Source organism: Marmota flaviventris, chromosome 19 (assembly GCF_047511675.1).
Source record: "Marmota flaviventris isolate mMarFla1 chromosome 19, mMarFla1.hap1, whole genome shotgun sequence".
Taxonomy (NCBI): domain Eukaryota; kingdom Metazoa; phylum Chordata; class Mammalia; order Rodentia; family Sciuridae; genus Marmota; species Marmota flaviventris.
The window spans coordinates 32,898,335-32,923,850 of NC_092516.1; the positions used below are offsets into that span (position 1 = coordinate 32,898,335).

At 45.0% G+C, this 25,516-nt stretch overlaps 1 protein-coding gene across 2 annotated transcripts in view; it reads right to left on the bottom strand.

Moving 5' to 3' along the window:
• Positions 1-798: 798 nt before the first annotated feature.
• The window catches only part of Lmtk2 (lemur tyrosine kinase 2), a 91,407-nt gene continuing 66,689 nt past the window's right edge, over positions 799-25,516 (bottom strand). For both annotated transcript variants that reach the window (XM_071605807.1, XM_071605806.1), the window contains exons 8-14: positions 22,524-22,608; positions 21,166-21,287; positions 17,902-18,051; positions 12,878-15,836; positions 5,812-5,944; positions 5,346-5,588; positions 799-4,493 (exon numbers count right to left, since the gene is read on the bottom strand). In XM_071605807.1, the coding sequence (XP_071461908.1) occupies positions 4,465-4,493; positions 5,346-5,588; positions 5,812-5,944; positions 12,878-15,836; positions 17,902-18,051; positions 21,166-21,287; positions 22,524-22,608 (3,721 nt within the window). In that variant the 3' untranslated portion in view covers positions 799-4,464. The remainder of the gene's footprint in view (positions 4,494-5,345; positions 5,589-5,811; positions 5,945-12,877; positions 15,837-17,901; positions 18,052-21,165; positions 21,288-22,523; positions 22,609-25,516) is intronic.

Genomic DNA, 25,516 nt, shown 5'->3' on the forward strand with positions numbered 1-25,516 from the left:
AGTAGAGAATCTTTAAAGGACAGCAGCCACAATCCTTGAGCAAGGGCTAGGGTTCCCTGGCTCCCAGGGCACCCCAAGTTTTGCTGTAAACCCTGCATCCCCCAAGAGCTTGGGGATGCCTGGGTTTCCTTTCCCACGCCGCCCCCCAAACGCCCAGGCTTGGGGTGGTGCTATTGGTAGTTCCTGGTGGCCTGTCCTGGTTGGTGGGAAGGGGCTGGCAATTTCTGGATTTGGGGCAGACAGCTTGTGCTCAAAACCGACTCTGCCACTCATGGGCTGTGCATCACCATCCCTGGCGGCAGCCTGGCCACCTGCTACAAGGGATGAAAAGATGCTAAAAGCAGCACCTTGCTCAGGAGCTGAGAGGCCAAGCCCCAATCCAGGGAGGACTGTGTGTGTGTGGACTGTCATGTGGCTGGCAGCCTCAACTCCACTGGGCCGTGCTGCCATGTCTTGGGCACCTGTGAATGGGGACTCATGTCTGTTTCATCTACACACTAAGGGTCTCACCTGGGACGTGAGGTGACTAAAGTCAGCCCTATGGGCCATAGTTATGGCAGGAGGCTGTCGCATGCCTCTTAGACACTTGCACCTGGGGTAAGGGACCAGAGGGATGCCCCTCTCCATGCAGAAAGGCTGGTTTTGAGTGGAGATGAGCCTTGTGGCTAGGGGCTCTTTAAGGCTGGGCCAAGTGAGGACCTCAAGGACAGACGCTCCAAGGCAGCTCGGCACCAGGGCACCCTCCCCCGCCCTACTCTTGCATGATGGAAAAATCACAGAATAAACGAAGCAACAGAGTTTATAAATATATAACTATATTTATTTTGAATATTAAATAGTTTTTAAATTACAAGCAATTTATTGAATCACACTATGCATCAATATACAGTAAAAATCTTACAATTTAAAAATGTACACAATTTAAACTGAAAGTTCATTAACTGTTATATTGCCGTGAACCTCTTCTGACTGTTCAGTACAAAGGCCTGGTAGGTATGATCGCCCCAGGCCTCTATCTGTAGACGAGTCCCATCATCCAGACCCAGCTAAGCCATTCAAGCTGACCTGGACGGGTGTCGGTAATGCAATACTGTCAACACATCTTCAAGAACTTATTTATATGCTAGAGAGTTTTCTTTTTTAACAGCCAAGACTGGCGCCAACCGCACTGCTACTTAGGAATATTGTTTCTGAGATTTCTGTCTGAAGTAACTGTATGCCCATTCTTTTTTTAAGGCTACTCCTCATGAGATCTGAAGCCCCCCATAACTGAAACCCAACATTTGGAGTATGACACTTGCATTGCATCTGAATTTTTAGGTGACTGACTGAGTAGAGAACTCTGCCAGGCCCCCCCGGGACAGACATGCAAAGATCATTAACTCTACAAATACCCTATGGGAAGGAAATATGAGTGAAAGGAAGAGGTTTTTGAAAGGCGTTTTACGGCAGCAAGACATACAAAGATTTTTTTCTTAGATAAAACCATCTCTATAGAAACAGTCAGGCCTGAACATTTAAAAATAGAATGGATGATTTGTTTTTAATTCAGCTTTCTTCTTTCGCCCTTAAGATGAATGGCTTCTGACCCAGACACAGGATCTGAGTCTCAGAAGGATCTGGGAGGACTTTCTCTACAGTTCTTTTTCTGCTTATGACAGGGCCGTTTGATAACACAAATCAGCATCTAGCTAGAAGGGGAATGATGGTTAGATTATTCGTATTACATGATTTAAACATACACACTCCACCAAAGTAAGATCTAAATCAAGTCGTATGGTAGCCATCCCGTATGGCTACCCAAAGGAGGCCAGGAAATGCCTCAGGTATTAGCCCCCACTTGGTCTAGAGAATGCCGATGATTTACTTCATTGCATAACTTTTTAGAACAAGTACCATTCATAAAACCCACTACTGGTAACCAACTTATTAGTTAAAAAATAAAAAGAAATAAAGAAACCCAACAACAACCCCCCCAACAACCCTGAATTGAACAACAAAGTGCATGCTTGACACTTCAAAATGGGTTGAAGTTTTAATCTATTGAATTAAATTTCTTTGTATTGCTTGAGATTTCAAAAAATCATGTTGACTCACATGTGTATCAGAAATACAGTCTTCCCTTCCATGCAACACCACAGTAAGATCCAACCCACCCCATTCCCAACTCAAGGTATAAAATGCTTTTGGCAATTAATTATGAGAGTGATACAGACCTAAAATTAAAAAATGTGGGAACTATGTTGTTAAAAAATCTTGACATAGTGAAAAAAAGTACAGCCCCCAAATAGCAGTAAATGTATCCTGGGCTAACTACGTAAGAAGGCTATATATTCTATGGATCTGCTTGATTTTTTAGTCACTTAAGTCTGAACTCCTTAAGCCTATAATTTGAAAAAAATGAACATAATCACATCTCATTTATCTCTCAACCAAGACTGGTAAATAGAGGTAAAAAAATCAGAAAACTCAGGAAGTTGCCACAGCAAGAAATTCAGTTCTGACATTTTGGCAAAATCACCTTCCAAAGCCCTGCTTCCATGTCCAGACCCAGTGCTCGAACCCGGCCGGAGTGCACTATGGTCAGACCACGGTGGGGGTGGGGGGACTCCATTCTGAATTTTCTTGCTTTGGAAAGTTTTATTGCTTAGTAGAAAAAAATTTGCAGAGTGAATTGGAATTCATAATAAAGGTCACAATTTACCACCTACATACACTCCAGCCAAGGTCCACATTTGCATTCTGCACAGGGACTGGAGCCAGCTGACGTCACAGCTCCAGCCGCAGTCTAGAGACTCATTCCAGTGTCTTGCTGGAGTCTGGAAATCAGATCAGCACCCGAAAATATTTGGGGCGAAGGACCAGTGTGAGGGGACCCACCCCAGTAGGATCAGTGCTAGCTCAGCACAGCGCGGCTATGCCACACTAGCCATCGGAGACTTCCTGGTGCCAACACAGAGCTCAAGGATGGTAGGATGAGGGCAGCTTCGGGTCAGGGACTCCTGATTCCTGCCAGCCTGTGATGAAGCCGCACTGCAAATGCTCAGTCCCTTTCAAAACAAGAGGAGAACAAGAAGGAAAAGGCTGTGCAGAGGAGCCCCTGGGCCACGCAAGTTGTGACAGTCACACAGGATAACCCTGAGGGCACATCGGCTGCTGGGCTCTGCCGAGGCCCCCTGTTTTCTTCCTGGCAGCCGCAAGGTACAGTCTATCTCCTGGGTTACAAAGACACCAGCCATGACTTGGAGTGGCTCTGAGGGGGAAATCAGCTTTGGAGATTTCCTTTTTATCCAGTGCTAGGAATGGAAGCAGGGTCTCAGGCACGCAAGGCAAGTGCTCTACCACTGAGCACTCTCCCTGGAAATTTTTTAAGAGCTTGATTCAACCACACCCAAAGTAGACAGACAAAATTATCCATACCGTGCCCAGCATCCAGAGCCCTCTACTGGGACGCGTGGGGATGCCAGTGCCTCGGAGGAGGGACAGGTAGAACCCCTGCAGCCTGGCCCCCCTGGGGGAGGGGGAGGGGGCGGAGGCCACACTCTGCCTGCAACTTGCCTGACCTGCTATGGCAGAAACTGGCCTCAGAGAACAGTGACCTGCAGCCAAGTTCCGGGGTGCACCTCCTGTCAATTTTTACCAAAAGGGTTGAAAAAGTGGGCGCAGAGTGGGAGCATCCCACAGAGAGGCTGCAAGGCCTTTGAGCTGCTCAGAGAGGCCTCATGTGCTACAGGGGAAGCAGCTAATAGAGAACAGACAAAATGTGTTCGATTCTATCAACAAAACAGCAGTATTTTTGGACTCATCAAAAATATTTCCTATAAGAACATAAAACACTAACATTCAGAATCAATATCATTTATGAAAGAGTACCATATGTACAGTTCCAACAATTCTGAAGACGGCATAACACTCAAAATATTTAAGCTTTACAAGTACCATGCAGAGCAAATAAACTATTTAAAAAAAATCAAACTAGTGAATAGCACCAGCTTGACCTGCCGTATTTTCCTTGAATAATTTACGATTCTGTACAATATTGGGACTCTTGGAACACTTATCCACAGTGCAATTACAGAGAGCAATTAGTGATTTCTTTAAGAACAATAAATATGGCTCACTTGTGACCATTCCCCTGGTGCACCCTCCACAGCACCTGTACCCAGACCAGGAGGCACAGGTGTGGACGTGGAAGAGGAGGCAGAAAACAGACACACACCCCAGTGCACATGGTTCCCCCACACACGTGGAGGCAGTGTGCCACCTTGCCAGGATGACCAGCCACGAGCACTTCAAGTGTGAGGGGCTGCGGGTGTGCAGCTGCAGAGGGCCCAGCTGCCCGGCCCGGCGGCGGTCCAGCAATCTTTCACCTTTGGAGTCCCTCTCCCAGGCTCACGGTGGCCAGCGGTGGGCAGGACTGCTCGGCTGACTCGGGATGCTGCTTGGTGGAGTTGTCTGCAGCAGCTAATCTTTTTCTCCATCTTCACTGCTGCCTATTTGGGAGACGAAACAACATGACACGATGGATTTTAAGAACTGTCCCCAAAAGTAACAGTACAGAGCATCTCTGACCAGCCTGGCAGGAAAAGGAACTGTGGCTCGTATCTGCTGTCACACCTGCCCGAGCTGCCCCGTGTGTCCTCGGAGCAGCACTCGCCAACTCCGCACACACAGCTGCTCGGCTCCCAGGGTGGCTCCGCGTCCACGCTCAGGGCACAGAAGAAACCAGCCCCGACCTGCACGTCTGCCCCTGGGAGACTGCTGGGCACGGGCATTATCTAATTGGCACAAGCGAAACAGTGCAAACACAGATACCAGCTCTTTATATTTCACATTTATTATTTGAGCTGTAAACTTTAAATAAAAAAAAAAATGTACCTATTAACATTTATCTTTTAATCTAGGTACAGGGAAAAAGAAGCCAAATGTTCAGATATTGCCCCTTCAAATGTGCCCCTGCCATGAATTCCCACCTGGTTCTCTATCACAGAGACCAAAACTTAATGGCAAAATCAACAGCCCCAGGGAAGAGCCAGAGTACACCAGGCTCAATTTCAAAACCACAGGTCAAGTGTTCTCAGCTTGCACCTTCTGAAAGGCTGGATCTGTGGGAAAAACAGGGACCAGCAGCAAAAGGAGAAAAGGGGAAGAAAAGGGGGCGGAGCACTGCCTGGGGAACTCCTCAAGTCCTCCAGGTGGCCTTGGGGTGGTTCCCACCCCTGGCTGGGGTCACCAGCCCAGCAGCGGCAAGCAGCCATGAGCCTGCAGAGTAACCTGAGGACACAGTTGTTCGGAGACCCGCCCCACCCCCACCACGGCCCCAGGACACACAGGCTGCCTCTCACCTCCCTGCTCAATGTCCGAGTCTGTGAGGTGTGTGAGAGAGAAGCTGGCGATGTTGGCAGGAGAGATGGAGAACCTGGAACAGGGGGACACGTGCGGCCAGCTCTGCTCTGTGCTCCGGGCCGGTGGCGGGGGAGAGAAGTACTTGGACGTTTGAAGGGAAGGCTTGGAACCAAGGAGGTTGCTTGTCGTCTTGGACATGAAAGGATCGGCAGAGAAGTCATCATCCCATTCAAAGCCTCCACCTGGAAATAAGTCAACCCCAGATTATCACTTTGTGATAAGGAACAGAGGGAGCACTCAAAGTACAGGCTCGCTTGGCACGTCCCCAGACACTGCCCAGCCGATCCCCCGTGTCTTGAGGCTGGGGAGATCACTTAAAGCAACAAATGACGTTCTGCAAACACACTGACATTATTTGAAGCTCTATTTTTCTGTTTTTCAAAGTCAGATAGAGAAGCTAAATACCTTCTTCATCCGTGGAACTTTCAGAATTTATGCACCTGCTCAGGTAGGGGGAGTCAGAAGACGGTGCTGGGCTGTTTGGCCCGGGGCCATGAGCTTCTCCTCCACAGTGTCCCAGCTCTTTGGTTGGGGTCTCCTGAAAAGCCGAAGAGAAATTCCTGTGAGCCCGCCCTCAGGAGCAAGCCAGCAGCAGAGCTGTACCCAGCTGGCGGGCGCATCAGGATTGACTCTGAAGTATGCATCTTAAAGCAAGGGTGGTTCAGTCCTGGGTGGGAGGAGACAAACACAACACTGCCCCTCCCTGTGAATGCAGCTCTGACACCTGGGCAGGATGTGTGAAGTCGCTCCACAGCCACTGAGAAGTGACACACAGGAAGATGGGGAAGAAACCCAGAATTCAAGTGCCACCAAACCAGCAATGCACTTGCCCTGTTTGCCTCCACCATCTCCTCACCTGGGTTCAGCTCTGCCCACCACGCAGTGGGCTCGCAGTGGGCTCGAGCAGAGGCTTGGTTCTGCTTTCAGCAGAGGAAGGGGGTTTCTGATCCAGACAAAGGCTCCGCAGGGAGCAGCAGGGAGCTTGCTTTCTTTTTCCCTGGTTTGTCACCCCAGCCCCAGTCAATCCTGGGATGAAAGTGCTATGATTCTGAGGGGAGAGAGGCTTCTTCTGCGTGGACCATCGGCAACCCCCAAAGGGCAAGTGGGCGGGACCCCTGCTGACAGCTTGCTGTCCTCCTGTTCAGCAAGCATGAAGCACAGAGGAGGACCAAATGGAGGAGGCTCTAGGAGTGGACAGCACAGGGCTATCACAGAGGAAGGAACTCAGAAAAGCAACCCTAGAAACTGGGTGAGGAGCTCCCAGGCCTACCCTTGGGCTGACTCTAAATAATCAACAAAGCTCTGAAAACTGAACTATGGGGAAGGCGGAAACCAAGTCCCGGCCTGGCTACGGACAGCATCCACAGGTACAGGTTCAAGCAGCACAGCGAAGCCTTTGAAAGGGGAACTAACACTGAAACCACAACCACAGAAGGCGGCTGGAACGTGTGGCCTGGTCCCAGCTGGGTGAAAGCCTGCTCAGACAAAAACACCACCGTCTCCCATAGGTTCGAACACAGACTGCACAACAGGTCCTGAGGGATAGAATCCAAAATCACAGCATCCAAAGAACCAGGAAAAACTCAATTCACAAGGGAAATGATAACTGACAGATATGAATGCCAAGAGGACACAGGTGTCAAAATTACCTGAAAGACTTCAAAGTGCTGAAGCTTGGGGTGTAACTCAGTGGTAGAGAATGTGGGAGGCCCTAGGTTAGATCCTCAGCACCACAAAATATAAAAATAATAAAAGGGAGGGCAAATACTTTAATGAATGGGAATACAGAAAGTTTTAGCAAAAGAATAGATAATAATAATAAAATGAAAATATGAGAGTAGAGAGTTGCAAATGGAATTTAAAAACTCACTAGATGATAGTGAAAGAAACAGTGAACTTGAAGATACAGCAACAGAAATAATCTATCCAACCAAAAGCAAAGGGTGGGGGGACCTGGAAACAAAAGCAGAGGATGGTACTAAAGCCTAACACTGGGGTCCCAGGAGGAGAGGAGAGGAGACAAGAGTGTGGTACAGAAAAAGTACTGAAGGGATCGGGCGCAGTGACCACACCTGCAATCCCAGCAACTAGGGAGGCTGAAGCAGCAGGACGGCAAGCTCAAGGCCAGCTTGGGCAATGTGGCCAGACCCTTTGTCAAAGTAAGAAATAAAAAGGACTGGTGGCATAGCTCAGTGGCAGAGTGTCCCTGGGCTCAATCCCCAATACTGGGAGAAAAAGAAGTACTGGAAGGATAATGGCTGAAGACATTTAAAATTTGGTGAAAGACACAGAACTACAGATTCAAGAAGCTAAGCAAACCTGAAATGGGATAAGCACAAAGAAATCCATGCCAGAGGCATCACAAACTGCTAAAAGCTAAAGACAAAATATCCTGAAAGCAGCCAGAGAGAAAAGGCACATTATTTATAGGGGGCCAAAGCAAACGTCTCCTGAGCAATTAGGAAGGCCAGAGGAAGTGATGCTTTCGCGTGTGTGTGTGGAGGGGGGGGGGGTTGCCTAGGACATACTAGGCAAACATTGTACATTGAGCTACATCCCAGCTGGAAGTGATAAAATTTTTTTCCAAATAATCTTATTTTATTTATTTTTATGTAGTGCCGAGGATCAAACCCAGTGCCTCACATGTGATAGGCAAGTACTCTACCTCTGAGCTCTGAGCTACAATTCCAGCCTGACAAATTTTTTTGCATGTGGAAAGAAAAGGAAGTGTCAACATGGAACTCTATATTCAGAGAAAATATCCTTCGCACCTGAGTGGTAGAAGGAAGGTGGTGGAGAGGGAGAGAGAAGCAAAGAGAGAAAAGGCAAACACGGGCTGGAGATGTGGCTCAAGCGGTAGCGCGCTCGCCTGGCATGCGTGCGGCCCGGGTTCGATCCTCAGCACCACATACAAACAAAGATGTTGTGTCCCCCGAAAACTAAATAAAATAAATATTAAAAAAAAAAAAAAGAAAAGAAAAGGCAAACACACTTCTCCAATTGGAAGGGAAATGACATTAAATGGAAACCCAGAACCATCAGTAATGAATAAAAAACAACATAAGTAGTAACTATCTGGGTAAATATACAACTATTTGTCTCCTCCAGAATTTTCCGAATATGTCTGATGATTAACATAAAACACAGGACACTCTGGGATGGGGTGTCAGTGATGTGTATGTGGGGGGGCACTGGGCAGTAGCTAGAGTCTAGCATTCCACAAGGAAGTGGTGAAACGCTGGTTCTCAGCAGACTGAAAAGGTAAGTATGTACACTGGAACCCTCCAGCCACCAAATTACCACACACACACACAGTAAAAGACACAATAAATAAAAATTAATATTAACCATGTTCTATTACTAAAAGAGGAAAGAGAGACAATCAGAAGAACAGAACAAAACGGGGCACCTAAATACAAGCTTATTAATAATTTTATTAAGCTCGATGTGGTGGCTCATACCTGTAATCCCAGGGCTCAGGAGGCTGAGACAGGAAGATCACAAGTTTGAGACCAATCTCAGTAACTTAGCAAGGCCCTATGCAGCTTAGTGATACCAGTGCAACTGGTACCAAAAAAACAAAACAAAACAAAAACCCCTAAATTAAATACACCACTGAAAACAGATTTTCAAAATAGGTTTTATTTTCTTTTGTGGTACTGGGGATTGGACCTAGGGGTGCTCTGCCACTGATCTATATTCCCAGACCCTTCCATTCCACCTCTGCCTTTTTTGACAGGGCCTTGCTAAGTTGCCCTGGCCGGCCTTGAACTTGGGATCCTCCTGCCTCAGCCTTAAGTTGCTGGGATGACAGGCGTGTGCCACTGCACCCAGACAAAACATGTTCTAAAAATATGCCCCTGGCCCCACCTTTCCCATGGGGATGGAAGGAGTGAAGGTTGATCAATGGGCACTGAGAGAAGAGTAAGAAGTCCTGGTATGCCATCCTACAGCAGGGTGAACACAGATGATGAAAATGAACCATATATTTCTTAAAGCTACAAGAAAAGATTTTAATGATTTTGCCATAAAGAAATGATAAACATTTGAGGAGGCAGATATGTTTACCCTGGTTTAAACATTACACAGTATGTACACGTACTGAAACATCACATGCCACCCCCAAAATACATACAATTGTTTTTATGTTTATCTGTACGAAAGACAGATTTTTGAAATAGGTTTTATTTTTTAAAACCTATTTTAAACCAGTTAAAAAAATAAAAAAATTATCAAGAATCAATAAATAGGATGGATTCAAACTAAAGAGCTTCTTCTCAGCAAAGGAAACAATCACTGAGGTGAAGAGAGCCTACAGTAAGGGAGCAAATTTTTAGCACATGCACATCAGAGAAAGCACTAATCTCCAAGATATATAAAGAACTCAAAAACCTTAATACCAAAAAACCCCAAACAACCCAATCAATTAATGGGCTAAGGAACTGAATAGACACTTCTCAGAATAAGATATACATTCAATCAACAAGTATATGAAAAAATGTTCAACATCTGTAATTAGAGAAATGCAAATGAAAACTACTCTAAGATTTCATCTCACCCCAGTCAGAATGGCAACTATCAAGAATACAAGCAATACTAAATGTTGGAGAGGATGTGGGGAAAAAGGCACACTCATACATTGTTGGTGGGACTGCATATTGCTGCGACCACCTTGGAAAGCAGTATGGAGATTCTTCTAGAAAACTTGGAATGGAACCACCATTTGACCCAGCTATCCTACTCCTCAGTCCATACCAAAAGGACTTAAAATCAGCACACTACCCAAAGGACTTAAAATCAGCCAGGCCAATGTTTATAGCAGCTGAATTCACAATAGCTAAACTGTGGAATCAACCTAGATACCCATAAACAGATGAAACTGTGGTATATATACACAACTGTGGTATATACAGCATTAAAAGAGAATAAAATTATGGCATTTAAAGGTAAATGGATGGAGTGGAGAATATTATGCTAAATGAAGTAAGCCAATCCCAAAAAACTAAAGGACGAGTATTTTCTGATTAGTGGATGCTGATCTATGATTGGGGGGTGGGGCATGGGAAGAACGGAGGAACTCCGGATTGGGCAAAGGGGAGGATGGGGAAGGGTTATGGGCATAGAAAAGATGGTGGAATGAGATGGACATCATAACCCTAGGTACATGTATGATTGCACAAATGGTGCGTTTCTACACCATGTACAACCAAGAGAATTGAAATGTTACACTCCATTTGTATATGAATACTTGCAATGCATTCTCCTGTCACGTAAAACTAAGTAGAACAAATAAAAAGAGAAAGAGCAGCTATATGAATATTAGAAAAAGGAACGGGGATACAGCCCAGGGGAAAGCACTTGGCTAGTATGTGCAAGGCCCTGGGTTCAATCTCCAGCACTGCAAAAAAGAAAAGAAAGAGGAATAAAGGACTTTGGTTAAGTATTAAAAGGGCAGTAGATGAAGAAGATGCGATCACCCTGTATGTACACGAACCATTTGGAGGTGGCTCGGGTAGAGGGCCTGCCTAACAGACATGATGTGTAACACACTCAACGATACTGACATCAGTGAAGAGAAACGCAGAAACCCACGATACAGCTGCAGTTACTCTGAAGAGTAACAATTTAGACAGAAAAATCAGCAACTGAACAAGACTATCCACAAACTAAACCTGACGTTTACAGAACAGCAGTCCACCATAGGAAGAGAACACACGCATTCAGAGGTACAGGGAACACTGACCCAGGCAGGCCACAGCCCGGCCCTAAAACAGACCCTAATAGGCGTAAAAGAATGGAAACTACACAGCATGCTCCTGACCATCATGGAACTAAACTGGAAGCCAGCAACTCAAAGGTACAAGAAAATCTGTAACCCTTGGAAATTAAACAATATTATAAATAATCCATGAATCAAAGAGTAAGTCTTAAGGGAAAAACAGAAAATCATTTGAGCTGAATGAAAATGAAAATAACATTCTGATAACAGTGGGATGCAGCTAAGGTGGTACAGAGAGGGAAATTACAGCATTAAATGCTAATACTGGAAAAGGAGAGAGGTCTCAAACCCCAAGCTTTTACCTTAAGAAACTCAGGGAGAAAAAAGCAAAATAAATTCAAAATAAGCAGGAGAAAGGAAATAATAAAGATAAGAAGAAAAACAACAAAGAAAAAAAAAAACCCCACAAAATCCAAAAGCAATTCTTTGGGAAGATCAACACTTCTACATGATCTCTTCCAGAAGCCACAGGAGTATGAAGAAACACTTGCCAACGCACTATCTGAGGCCAGCATCTCCCTGACACCAATACTAAGACAGTGGCAAAAACCACAAAAACCCAAACCAAGTAACCAAAAAAACCCGGGTGGGCCCAAGAATGCTGAGATTCTATCTTGTGTTCATCCCTCTCCTTTCTGTTCTTGGAGAAGGGCACCTTCTTCTCCCAGGCTGGCTGACAGGGTTCTCCAGGTGGAGGTGGTGGGGAGCAGCAGGGAAGGAGCAGACCTCAGAGCTCAGGCTGAGCCCAGGAAGCCACTCTTCTTTCCTTCAACCTCCACCTCCCGTATCGCAGAGGCGCATTTGAAAGCACAGAGCACAGAGCAACAGAAAGGAAGACTCCATGGCCGAGACTGCAGGTGCTTCATAGAGGCCATGCTGCCAAGGGCTCTGCTCCAAGAACTAAGCAAAAAGGAGCCAGCACCATGAAGGAAGCCAAGGTCTCCACACCTTCTGGAAAGTGATGGGGCCTATTCCCACAACCGGGCTTCGCTTACAATCCAGCTGACTCCAGAAGCAAATTCAAAAACAACACTTCAGTTATAAGCTGTTCCACTTTTCAAGGAGCTTGTCTGTGCTCGTCACACACTAAGCCTCCTGCTCCACACTGGGCAAAGAGCATGTGGCCAGGGGATGGGGCAGAAGGGCCAGCACGTCACACTCCCAGACACACTGCAGGAGCTGCTGCTGGTCGGCTGTCTCCAGAGCTGTGTGCCAGCAACTGTTCCAGGCCTGCACCCAAGTGCCGGGTGTTATTGCCAATTGTCAGATTCTAAAAATTAGTCTGTAAAGGGTAACTGATTTCAGTAGGACCTGTTAGGAGATCCAGGAAGAGCATCCAAGTCTACTTCTCTTAATTTAATTCAAATTCCCTGGGCAAACTACATCTCTGACTATTCTTGGAACTGGAACCCCAAATTACTTGGGGTAATCGCAATCTGTTACCACAAAACAGTAATTATAAAAGAGACCACAGTCCACACTCAACTTTGTAACATGTTTTGGAATTCTCTAATATAGATACAGGCATTTAAAATAATTTAGAGGTGGGGCTGGGATTGTGGCTCAGTGATGGGGTGCTCGTCTAGCACGTGCCAGGCCCACATAAAAATAAATAAACAAAATTGAGGTACTATGTCCAACTACTTCTAAAAAGTAAACATTAAAAAAAAATAATGTAGAGGTAACAGATACCTGGTCAAACAGGTAGACTGTGACATCATCAAAAAACGTCACTGCCTTCTTTTCCTTCTTCCAGTCATCAGGCAGCTGATCAATGGCCACAGATGCTGACGGTTTCAACAAACTCCGCAAGTGCCTGCTGTCCTCATCGTTGCTGAGGATCACAGGCACAGGGTGCTCAATGTCGTCTTCCGATTCAGAGCTGAGGCTGTGCAGGTTGAAGGCCCTCAGGTCCTCATCCGAGTCGTCACTGTTCTCGTCCTCCTCATCGGCATCCATCCCATCCTCGGAGAGGTCGAGCATCCCAGACACAGCAAGTTTGCCCAGGTATTTCCCTTCAATATCTGGCTCTTTCAACTTGGGGCCCTCAGAGTGGCTGGATAAGGACTTATCCACCGAAGAATTTGCATATGCCAGGAGTTCATTGGTGTTGGTTCCCGTGGAGGTGATGGTGCAGGGGCGATCTTCTTGCATCTCGAAGTCGTCACTGCTAAGTTCTGAATTCAATAAACTTAAGGGGCTCCTGGCCTCGTCTTCCACAGGGTATGTCTGTCTGGAAATCTCAGCCTGCACTGACTCCAATATTTCTTGTACTTCCAAGTGACTGGAATTCTGCGTATCCGATGGACAACTTTGATGTGGTTGGCTCTTTTGGGTTTCCGGGCAGCTATCTTTGGCACCAGGGCTTTGCTCTGGGGTGACTGGCTCAGGCAGGGACTGGCCCTCTGCTAATGCCAAGGCTGAAGTGGAGGTTCCTGGGACCTCTTCAGACTTTTTATCTGGCTCCGAGTCATTATCTGAGAAGTATGCAGAGTCTCGATATGAACTCTGGGAGACAGGTGCAAAAGTCTGTGAGCTGCCTTCTGCCCCTCGGTGGCCATCACCTGCATCTGAGATGACGATGACCGGGTTGGGAGGCAGACTGCTATGACTGCCATCACCCACTGCAGCTGAGTCTGAGTCTGAGGTACCCTCAGGGGCAGGGTGCAGAGTCCACTCAGGGGACTCCAGGTTCTCTGTTTCATAGCCACTATCTGCTGGCTTGTCAGGGGGCAGGAGTTTCTGAGGGGTGTGGGAGCCTAAGGATTCCAATAATGCTTCATGGACATCCACTGAATCCAGGGAGTCTGGGGTCTCTACTGACTGTTCTGAGGTCGGGTTGGGTGTTGACAAGCTATCGTCTAAGAGGCTATCTTGGCTGGTGGAGTCTGATGAAAGGGCAGACACCAAGCCTGCATCTTTTGTGGCATCTTTATAACTTAGCTGGTTTAAAGTCTCTACAGTTTCCAAGTTTTTCTCCAGTAAACTGCCTCCATGACAGTCTTCTGAAAGCAGTTTATTTTGTAAGTTTTGTCTCAATTCTGGAAGACTGTTCCCAGTACTCCCCAGACTAGCAAGAACATTATCTATAAGAATGGAGTCCCCTTTGGTTAATCTGAAGACCTCCTGGCTTGGGTGCATTGAGTCCTGGGGCCCACTGTCCACACCACAGGTTCTGGTGTTGGTGGAGGGAATCTCAACTTCAGCAGGTGTAGAGTCTGGATTCAGATCCTGGCAGAGAAGGTCCTCAGGGGTGCTGACATCCAAATCTGTAGGCTTGGTCCCTTCCTGCTTCAGAAGTGAACCTGGGGGGGCATCAGGAAGTGCTTCTTCTGCTGTGAGAGAGGTAGGAGGTACCTGCGCTTCTGGGGAAGACTGCAATGAGGTGCTCAAAGTGTCACCCTTGAGCGTGACTCCTGCATCTGTGCCCTTTGTGCCCAGATTCTCCTGGGACAGAGGGAAGCCCGGTGTCTTTTCATTAAGCTTAAGCTCAGTAGCTATAGAGTTTCTAGGAGACATTTCTGAAACAGTGTCAGTAAAACTGGCATTCTTAAGTTCTGTTTGAAGATCACTTATAAGTTCCTTGCTAGACAATGAGTCTTTTAGTAAGTTTTTCTCTTGAAGAAATAAAAAGTTTTCTGTCAATTCTTGAACATTCAATGGATCAAAGTGATCTTGGTGCAAAAGATTTTCTGACAAACAAAGAGGCTCATGGTCAAAAAGCTTACGAGGCTTTTCTTTGTCAGAGTGGCAAGCTATTCCTGACTTGCTGGGGTCATCCAAACTTGAACCTAAAGTGGTTGGCTTAAAGTCAGTTTGAACTCCATTTAGTTCCATTAAGTCGAATATTTTTTGGTGACTGGGCAAATCTTCCGCTTTGTCAATATCATTAAAAATATTATTGAACGGGCTCTCAGGGCCACTGTTAACATGTAAATCCTCAGCTAAGCCAGGATCTTTCGGGTCTGTACTGCTCTGGAAGAAATCTTCATCTGTACTGGATTCCTCAAATTCCGGGTTCCTGAGGGTGGGAAACTGGGATGCCTCTGCTCCAACCCTTTCTGGATTATCCATTTCGGTTGTGAGCAGTGCAGGTGGGTAATCAAGTTCCAAGTTTCTACCGCTTTTCTCTTCTAACTGGATATAATAGTCACTTCCGACTGAAAGGTTATGAGCATCAAAGACAGGAACCACTCCAGGGGCCCTGAGGGGGACCTCCTGGCCACTGTCATCCTGTTTTCCAGGCCCAGGTTCTGAAAGGGAACTCTCAAACACCTCAACTGGAAAGAAGATGCTTGAGTAGGATAAGGCCTCGTCTGGGTGGCCCCGGCCGCGCTCATCGAAATGATCATGCTTGGCGGCCTCCCAGACATACTCGAAGCTCAGCCCCTGGCTCGTTTCGGTCACTGTGAGAACCTCCTCCATTTCTCGACCAAGCCGATCCCTGGTAAAATGGTCGAGGATTGGAAAGGCAGCATTGCTTGACGTGTCTCTGCTGCTGGTGTTTGGTTTGAGAGCATTCCACTGCTGTTCAAAGTCCACTTCCGCATCCCGCTGGCTCTGCATGCGCAGGTAAGTCAGCAGTCTGTGGACATCTTCAGCTGCTGGTCTCTTGTCTGGTGACAGCCAGCAGAACTGTAAGACTTCATACCTGAACAGAGTGGCAGAGGACATTAACAGAATGATGATAAACTGTCTTAAGAATAGACTTTATAAGAACCCTGATACGACTTAACACCCCCACACATTTCCACTCTTTAAATCACTGCCAAACATATTAAGGAGTTTATTCATGGTGAGATCAAGACTCAAGAAGAAATGAAAAAATATAACATCTGGGGCTGGGGTTGTAGCTCAGTGGTAGAGTGCTCGCCTAGCATGCATAAGGCACTGGGTTCGATCCTCAGCACCACATAAAAGCAAAATAATGTGTCCACCTAAAAACTAAAGATAAATAAATAAATGTTTAAAAAAAAAAAAAGAAAGAAAAAATATAACATCTGACCCACTCATTTTTTGGTTTTGGGGCACTCCATGGTATCCAACTATAGTTCATTTGCTAGTCATTTGTTCTTCTAGTGGTTTTGCAATGACTCAGCCACTGAATTTAGAAACTGTTCTTCTATGTTTTCCTTTTTTTTTTTAAAGTACTGGGGATTGAACCCAAAGGTGCTTTACCACTGAGCTACATCCCTAGTCTTCTTTTTTTTAAATTTTGAGATGAGGATCCAGTGAAGTTGTCCAGTCTGGCTTCAAACTTGCAATCCTCCTGCCCCAGCCTCCCATGTTGCTGGGATTACAGGTGTGCACCAACAGGCCTGGCCCATGTTAAGTGGGGAATGTATTTATCTTATACTTTTATTCATTTTATTCTGTGAGAATTCACAGACAAATGCTGTTGTAACTAATGTGTATTTCCTGGATAACAACAGTTTCTGGCCCATGGCTTTCTGTGATCATGAAAAGAGCGGAAGGTAGAGAAAGCAACCAGGGGCTAGGTCTTCAAAGGGGGTTGGCTAAGTATGGCTGACATCTTAACCTGCAGCCATAAGCAGCGGGGGGGACAGACCGCCTCACAGGATTGGGTTTACAGAGTACACGTCAGAGTGTTCTGGATGAAACAGCTCTAGAAATTGGGGAGCTGAGCAGTGCCCCAACACAGGGAAGCCCAGCTTTTGAGGCATCACCAGGTGGGCAGACTGCGGTGTAGACTGGTCTGAAGGAAGGTGAACCTGGTCCTAATTGGAAATGGAGCAGAACAGATCCAAAGTCTCTCATAGAAAGTAAATTTGTAGGACTGGGGATGCAGCTTAGCGACAGGTGGTTGCCTAGCAAGTGTGACTCTATGGGTTCCATCCCCAGCACCACACACCCACAAAAGTGATAAAAAGTAAAAGTAATTTATATTGAAAATGTCAATATACATATATGAATCAGTCTCCCCTGCCAATCTGAACACTGTCCTTTCATGTGATCCATGTTTTCTCCTGTTAATCATCACATATAAACAGTTTCACCTTTTCTTTTAATTTTTAATTTTTTTTTTTTTTTTAGCAGTACTAGGGATGGGACATGGAACCCAGGGCCTTGTGCTTGCTAGGAAAGCACTCTTCCACTGAGCTACATGCCTGGCCCTTTTTATTTTACTTATGAGACAGGATCTGGCTGAGTTTCCTGAGATTACAGGCAGGTGCCACTATGCCCTAAAAAGCTTCATTTTAAAACAATTCCAATGGAAAGCTCCCATACTACTGGTTTCTTTAATTAGTTCAGGCAGTTTTTTTTTTTTTTTTTTTAAATTGTATGTAAAACTTAAGTTCCTGCTTGTTGTAAACATTTTTTGAATGTTTTTAAGAAAGAGCTGGATGGGGTGTTGCAAGCCAGTAATCCCAGCAGCTGGGGAGGCTGAGGCAGGAGAGTGCAAAGCTGGCCTCAGTAACTTAGTGAGTCCCTGAGCAACTCAGCAAGACCCTGTCTCTAAATAAAATATTAAAAAGAGCTGGAGATGTGGCACAGTAGTTAAGTACCCTGGGTTCAATACATGGTACCACAAAAATTTAAGAAAGACATGTTAACTGAAAACTTAGTCATGGATAATGTACAAATGAGTGCTTTTCTTAAGACCTACTGTTTGAAAATAAGAAACATGAACTAGCACCCGTGGAAGCACGATTTCCTTGCCTTTCAAAGATAACAAAGAATGTGAAGTTACCAACCATCTATCTGAATAAGGCTGCTCCAGCTGGGGCTTCGGGAGTTTCGTCTCTCTCTCTCTAATGACTTGATTGAGGACGTCCAGGTTGGAAAGGTTTGCATATGGCTGGGCAGCATTATCAAAAAGCTCCCAAAGGGTCACACCCAGTGACCTGCGGGAAGAAGAACATGGCTTTCTCCCTTTAAATGTCAAAATTTTAACACCCACATTTTTATTTGAATAGACAGCAGTTTTTAAGGACAAGGTATATACCGAAGAGGTTAATAATAATAAGATAATTAACATTATAAACTCTCAAAACAATAATCCACATCCACAAGTAATAGCAAAAAGAGAGGCATTTTCATTAAAACGAGGAGGACAAGACTGTCTTCTCACATTTAGGCATTTCTACTCTAGAAGTTTTAGCGAATGCCAAAAAAATATGAAGAAGATAACAGAGATAGAGGTGAGGTAATGAGTGTTAACTTTAAAAACCCAAGAAATTAGTTGAAAGACCATTAGGATGTTTTAAGAGTGGGCTGGAGTTGTGGCTCAGTGGTAGAGCAATTGCCTTGTAAGTGTGAGGCACTGGGTTTGATCCTAGCACCACATAAAAACAAATAAAGGCATTAAGTCCATATACAACTAAAAAAAAAAACAATGCTTAAGAGATCTACAAAATGGTTGTAGACTAAATAAATAACTGAATTCTGGGGTAGGAAAAAAATTCCATATTCACGACAGCTGTGAACACCAGAAAATATCATCCCCTACACCCAGTACAAAAAAATATGTACATTTTAGTTGTAGTTGGACACAATACCTTTATTTTATTTATTTATTTTTATGTGATGCTGAGGATCAAACCCAGCACCTTGCAAGTGCTAGGCGAGCGCTCTACCACTGAGTTACAAGCCCAGCCTCAGACAGTTTGACTAACAAACTGTATTGAGTAAATAGATTATTTAATGTGTGCAATAAACTTTAAATTTAAATCAGCATACTGAGTATCTTAGTTGAGAAATCATCTCTATCAATGGAAACAAAATGATCTGAACCTCCTGATACAACCCAGAAGGCAAGAAGTACTTTCTCTTCTTTGGCACATATGTTAGGGATAGATGACCATTCTTTTTGTACAAAAGAATTTTAGGACACTGTTAGTGACTTTAGAGAGTTTACAATTTAATTGAAGAAAATAAGAATTCAGGGCTGGGGATGTGGCTCAAGCGGTAGCGCGCTCGCCTGGCATGCGTGCGGCCCGGGTTCAATCCTCAGCACCACATACAAGATGTTGTGTCCTCCGAAAACTAAAAATATTAAAAAAAAAAGAAAAAGAAAATAAGAATTCAGCCGGGTGTGGTGGCACAACTCTGTAATCCCAACAGCTCAAAAGGCTGAGGCAGGAGGATCGTGAGTTCAAAGCCAGCCTTGGCAAAAGTGAGGTGCCAAGCAACTCAGTGAGACCCTTTCTCTAAATAAAATACAAAATGTGGGGTGTGTGTGTGTAGGGGGGTTGTAGCTCAGCTGGTAGTGTGTTTGCCTAGCATGTGTGAGGCACTGAGTTCACTCCTCAGCACCTCATAAAAATAAATAAAATAAAGGTATGGTGTCCATCTACGACTACAACAAATGTTTTTTAAAAAAATAACAAAATAGGGCTGGGGATGTGGCTCAGTGGTTGAATGTCCCTGAGTTCAATCCCCGGTACCCCCTGGCCCCCCAAAAGAAAATAAGAATTCACATGAAATACTAAAACCAAACAGGCTTTGTATGATTAATGAAAAATGAGTTTATTACCACCAAGCCTGGTTTGACCTTGGCCAAATCTGTCTACCTGTCTCAATTTCCCCAGATTCCTAACTTACCTCCCTTCCGTCTCCTAAAAAGGCCCATTCTAAACCAAATCCCTTTCAGGCCACAACCACCCCCCATTTGTCAGCAGCCATGACGCACAGCTTCCCAGCTTCTTAGTAGGAGCAACTTGCATTTTTCTAAGAAGAAAGAAGTCCTGTAGCTCCCCCCCCCCCCCCCATCTCTGCATGAAGTCTTTCCTGGTCACCCTGGCATGAACTAGGGCCAGGTGTGTCTTAGGAAATGTTGGCTATGTTTTCAGGTAAATCATCCTGCTAAGGGCAGTAAAAACCTGGATGAAGCATAAAAAGCATCTTTTTAAAGGCACAGGTGCATAAGAATGTAGAAATTACCAGGACAAAATGTAGAACTTAAAGAACTAAGTAGAACAGAAGATCACCTTTGCCTTGGGGCATCTATTGAAGCTCCAGGTTTCTGTCTGTAGTTCCTGAGATGTGATGGAGTGACAATGGTAAACAGGTCAAAGCCCTGAGCCTGCCCAATGTATAGGGTCTTAAAGAGTGACTTCCTCATGGCAGAAATAATACATTGGGCCTCAAGAGCTTGTCTCTACAAGGCAAGCTGCCAAGGCAATGAGGGAGGGAGAGGAAGAGAATAAATGTGTGTGTGTAAGGAGTGGGAGCTAAGAGTAACCACAGAGCTCACCTTTATCTAGATGTGCAGCCTAAATTCACATCATCTGAGTGATCTAAAAAACCTCAAGCTATATATGGAAAGCCCTGGCTGGCAGCACCCTGTACATGGCAGAACACCCAGGTGCCCAACAGAAGCAAACACAGGTCCTCTCTAGAGGAATATGCTTCATTCTAGATTTCTAAGGATCATCACCATAAAAAAGCCCCAGAGGAAACAAGGTACCAACAAGAACCAGTAGGACCAGCTGGGTATGGTGGTGCACTCCTGTAATCCCAACAACTTGGGAGGCTAAGCCAGGAGGATCGCCAAGTCAAAACCAGCTTCAGCAACTTAGTAAGGCCCTTAATAAGACCCTGTCTCAAAAAATATAGGGCTTGCAGTGTAGCTCAGTGGTAGAATACCCCTAGATGCAATCCCTGGTACTGCAAAAATAAATTAAAATCACATATTACATGATAGTCCAATGCCTTTGGGTTTTTACAACAAATATTCATTCAACATTTACTATATACCAGGCCCTGTGGTAGGGCACAGAATATAAAACAGACTTGGTTCCTGCTTTCATGGAGGAAAATGGGTAAGAGAGGCAGTACTGGAAAAGCTAATTATATTGTCACAATTGTGATAATTGCTATGATGTCACTGAGTTGCCTTTTCTACACCACCAGGTACTCTTTGTTTTCTCCATTTTAAACAAATACTGTCACACTTAAAGAGGAGGAAATGGGTCCTTGTTTAAAAAAGCCTAAGAAGTGGTAAAACAGATACATACCAGATATTACTGTACTTAGTCTGCTCTGCAGTCAGCAGTCTGTCTTGAAAGCTGGTTACTAATTCTGGAGCAGTCCATCGCAGAGGGAAAACTTTTTTATCATCTGTCTCGATATAATCCTCCTGTGTTGTTAGAAAGCATACAGAGTTTTCAAAAGAATTATACCTGTTCATGAGCTCAATGATTTAATTCCAGGACATTCTCAGAAAACTCATACCCAGCTCAAAACATTATCAGAATAAAAGTGGGCAAGAAGAAAGACATTGGGAGTGGAGGGAAGGGAGAGGAGTTTCTCTGAAGCCTCCCAGGCTTCCTGAGCTGGTTTCTGAGTCATGAATGCTCGCCTCCGTCTCCCTTCCTAGAAAAGGAAGGAACATCGTGTCTGCTACAGCAACACGGACCCTGAACAGAGCTCCTTTCCCCACAGGCTGGGCTTCCACACTCAGGGTAATGTGCCATTAATGAGCAAGAGCTTGGGCCTCAAAGCCCGACAAATGGTTGTGTGTCCTCATTCCGCCAGTTACCGTGATGTGGTTCTCAGAAAGTAGCAATGTGAGAAGGCTTTCTCCTTATTTTTAAAATGGGGATCACACAAACCTACCTACCGACCTTTGTGACTACATGGCAATGCTCACAACTACTTCACAGTGCATGGTATACAGGAAGCACTCGAGACATCACAGTCACTACGAAAATTGTGACAAATAACCAACTTATATTTGCATAACTCATTCTGCAAACATTACCGCTCCATTCCACACATAAACCCCGTTAAGACTGAGTAGGTATTATCCTCATGTTGCTGCTTGGAAAGTAAAGGTCAAGTGGCACAGGCGGGGTCTCCTGACAGCATGGAGCTGGGACAACCTCAATCGGCTGGGCTACACACACACACACACACACACACACACACACACACACACACTAAATGAAACTCTCAGCTACCTATTTGCTATTTTCTTCAGGGATATGTTTATGGTAGTGTATAAAAATCAAAACCCAAGGTTGCTGAATTTGAGCCAAAATTTTACTGATTTGTGTAATGGAAAAGTATCTATTTGACATGTGCATTCTGTTATGTAAGTCATAACTGTTGCTTACATGTTCATTTTAAAATCTGTTTCATATCAGACTATATATCAATTATGAGCAGCATAACTCTTTTTAAACAAAGTATTTGGAAAGTTGTCACAGAACCTTGGGCACAGACAGTGCTGTAGACCAATCACACACTGGCAGCGATACTCCCATTATGATGAGCAGAACACACCCCACTCCAGAGACGCACCACAACCAAGACTCTCACCCACTCTTCCAAGAGCTGAGAGCAAGGAGGCAACATTTAACACAGGGCTTACCTTGTATCTGCTGAATCCTATTCCATAATCTCCCACTTTCACGTTTAAGTCCGAGGTTAGGAAGCAATTCCGCAGGGCTAAGTCACTGCAAACAGAAAGTACAGTGGACACAAAAACAAGGAGAATCAAAAACCAGGATAATGATACTCAAAAAATCACCAATGGACAAAAGGTTTTCTTTAGAAATCAGAGTAGGACTACATACCATATTTCTAATCACTTAGTGGAGAGGTCACATATGTGGCCAGTAACTAACTATGACTGGTAAGACTAACTTCCTAATCACCTCTGTACCATGTTCTGCACTGAAACCACATTTACGGCTTATTCCCTAGTGTTTTAAATGAGACCAAAAGAGAATTCTAAAATAGCTGAATTCCCTGAAGAAAATTTTTTATACCTGTATTGAATCTAGTAAGTCTGCTCATTATAAAGATTAATAAAGTTACCACTTTAAGCACCCAGAAATAATCTACATTATTAAAAATATTTCATTCCCCCCCTCGTTATGCAAACATTTCGTATGAGGCCCTTTCCAAATCACTCTCTCATCTATTCTGAACTCTACCTCTCTACACGGGAATAAAGAACATACTTTCAAGACCTATTTAAAATAATACACTTAGGGCTGGGGTGGTGGCTCAGCGGTAGCGTGCTTGCCTAGCATGCGTGAGGCACTGGGTTCTCAGCACCACATACAAATAAATAAAAATAAAAGTCCATCAACAACTAAAAACTGTTAAAAAATAAAATAATACACTTATATAATTTATTTTTAGAATAAGCTAATTTTCAAAAACATACTTTGACAAGTAAAAATTACTTTTTCTAAAGGAACTTCCCTCACAGACATCAGGCTAAATTTTCTGGATTTTTGGCTTTAGACCTTAGAAAATATCTATACACACTCATACACGTATGACTGTATCTACAGATATATGTATATATACAGACATAGACATACGTATGTATGGGCAGGGAGGGAGGGAAGAAGGAGCAGCATGCCATTTGAAGGCAGAAAACTGAAAATGCAGAAGTTAAGCTTTATCTGTGGGACCAACAATGGCAATGGGACAGCACTGTGGGCTGTGACAACAGAACGGAAGGCTAGTTGCCGAGCACTACTAACCAACACCTTTAAGGGTCCCTCCAACCTGATCCCACTAAACCTTCCCCAAATCTCCAAGACAAGGAGTAAAATCTGGACACCCGCACCCCAACAGAGGTGTGGGTGTCCCCTATAGATGGGGTCACTTCAGAGCTCAGGGCCATTCAGACACCTCCAGGGCCACAGGATGACTGTGCCCCCCACCCCATTCTCCTGTCTCTCCTGACAGATGTTCAGTGTAGGTCTCAGGTAATAGCAAGCATGAAGGTCAGACAAGATGACCAATCAATCACACAGGCAGCGGCCTCTGGCTCTTACTCTAAAAGACACTATAAGATTTGAATGCAGCCCAGCTGACATTCCCAGGGCAGAGAGGAATGCTTTCCTTTACCTGAAACCCAGAGGCAATGGGAAGAAACAGGCCTGCTGCTCCCCACCTCCACCCCAGCGCTGCCTGCAGCTTGGCACAGCAGGAAGAGTCCCTCACGTGCTGCCGCACTCTTCCAGAACCATGTGAAGCTGTGTAACAGACTTGGTTTTCTCACAGGACAACTGGGGTGCTGGAAATGGCTAACTCACAAGGTTGTTAAGGGGCAAAATAAAAATGAACACGGCTATCTTGAAAATGCTTATGACTTGGTTCAAAACTGGTAACAATAAATACTCCCTAAAGTTCAATAATGTGCAAAGCTACAGAACAGAAAAACAGCAGGTGCCACAGCAGGGGGACCCTGACGTCAATGGCTGCTCCTGTCAGGAAATACAAACACACAGCCAGTATATTCTCCCTCAAGTTGAAAAACAGGTCTAGTGACGAGACTACTGGAGTCCCAGCCCTGAACGGCTCTCAGAAGGCTCTGACTGGTAACTCCATTTGGCAGCACTTGCACTGGCTCAGCTGACAACGACCGACCGCATGGGTCTTAAGGCCCTATAAAGGGAACAGGAAAGTCTTGAGCAGGAGGCAGGAAGCTTCAGGACAAAAGGTTTCCAGCCGTTTCATATGAAGTACTGCCACTGGTTTTTAACTCCTGCAACTACAGACCTGCCCTGGGTCTGCAGACCCATTTTGGGAGACAGTCTCCAATGCAAAAGGTAGCAGGAGCTGTTTCCAAAACAACATGCGTCACCTGTGCATACGTGACCCAGGGTAACTGGAATTCTTCATAAAGGGAGTAACAATAGGAAACCTAATGTTTACTAAATATTCTTCTAGAACCTTAACATACATTACCTTATTTAATCTTAACAGCACTTTCAGATAAATAAATATATTTGTAGGAAAACATAATCTCATGAGGATTAAGCAAGAAGGCTTATGCTAGTGAGGCTGAAGAGAGGTGTATCTCAGCTCCCCACACCATCCGCCCCAGAGCCCCAAACAAGGCTCAGGTCTGAAGAGCCTCCATGCACTGCTCTAAGATGGGACGCAGAGGTGCCAGCAGAAGACTAAATCAAGGGGATTCTGGGGGAGGCAAAAGAGACCTTCCTGGAGCTTTGGATCCTCGAGAGATTGACCAGGTCAATCCCCACTAGGTGAGCAAAGCTACATTTACCCAGTGCCTACTGCCTAATCAGGCAGCCGCTAGACTCTGGGTACCCAGAGTGGGAAATTCTGACCAGACCCCGAGGAAAGTGCCTATGGCTGGAACGGGCACACCACTGCCAGCCAGGTTTTGAGGGCAGGTGACAAAATAAGATAAGGCCCCCAATGCAGGTTTTCTCCAGGGTTGGTAGGTGCACATTGGACATCCAGATCTATATAGGTCTCAACTGGCTCTGGCTTGTTGGCCCCTATACACAACTGCAAAACTGGACACAATACATAAGGAAGCAGTTTTCAGGTACTGGACAACAGCCCATCTAAGGGTTTAACGCCAGAGAA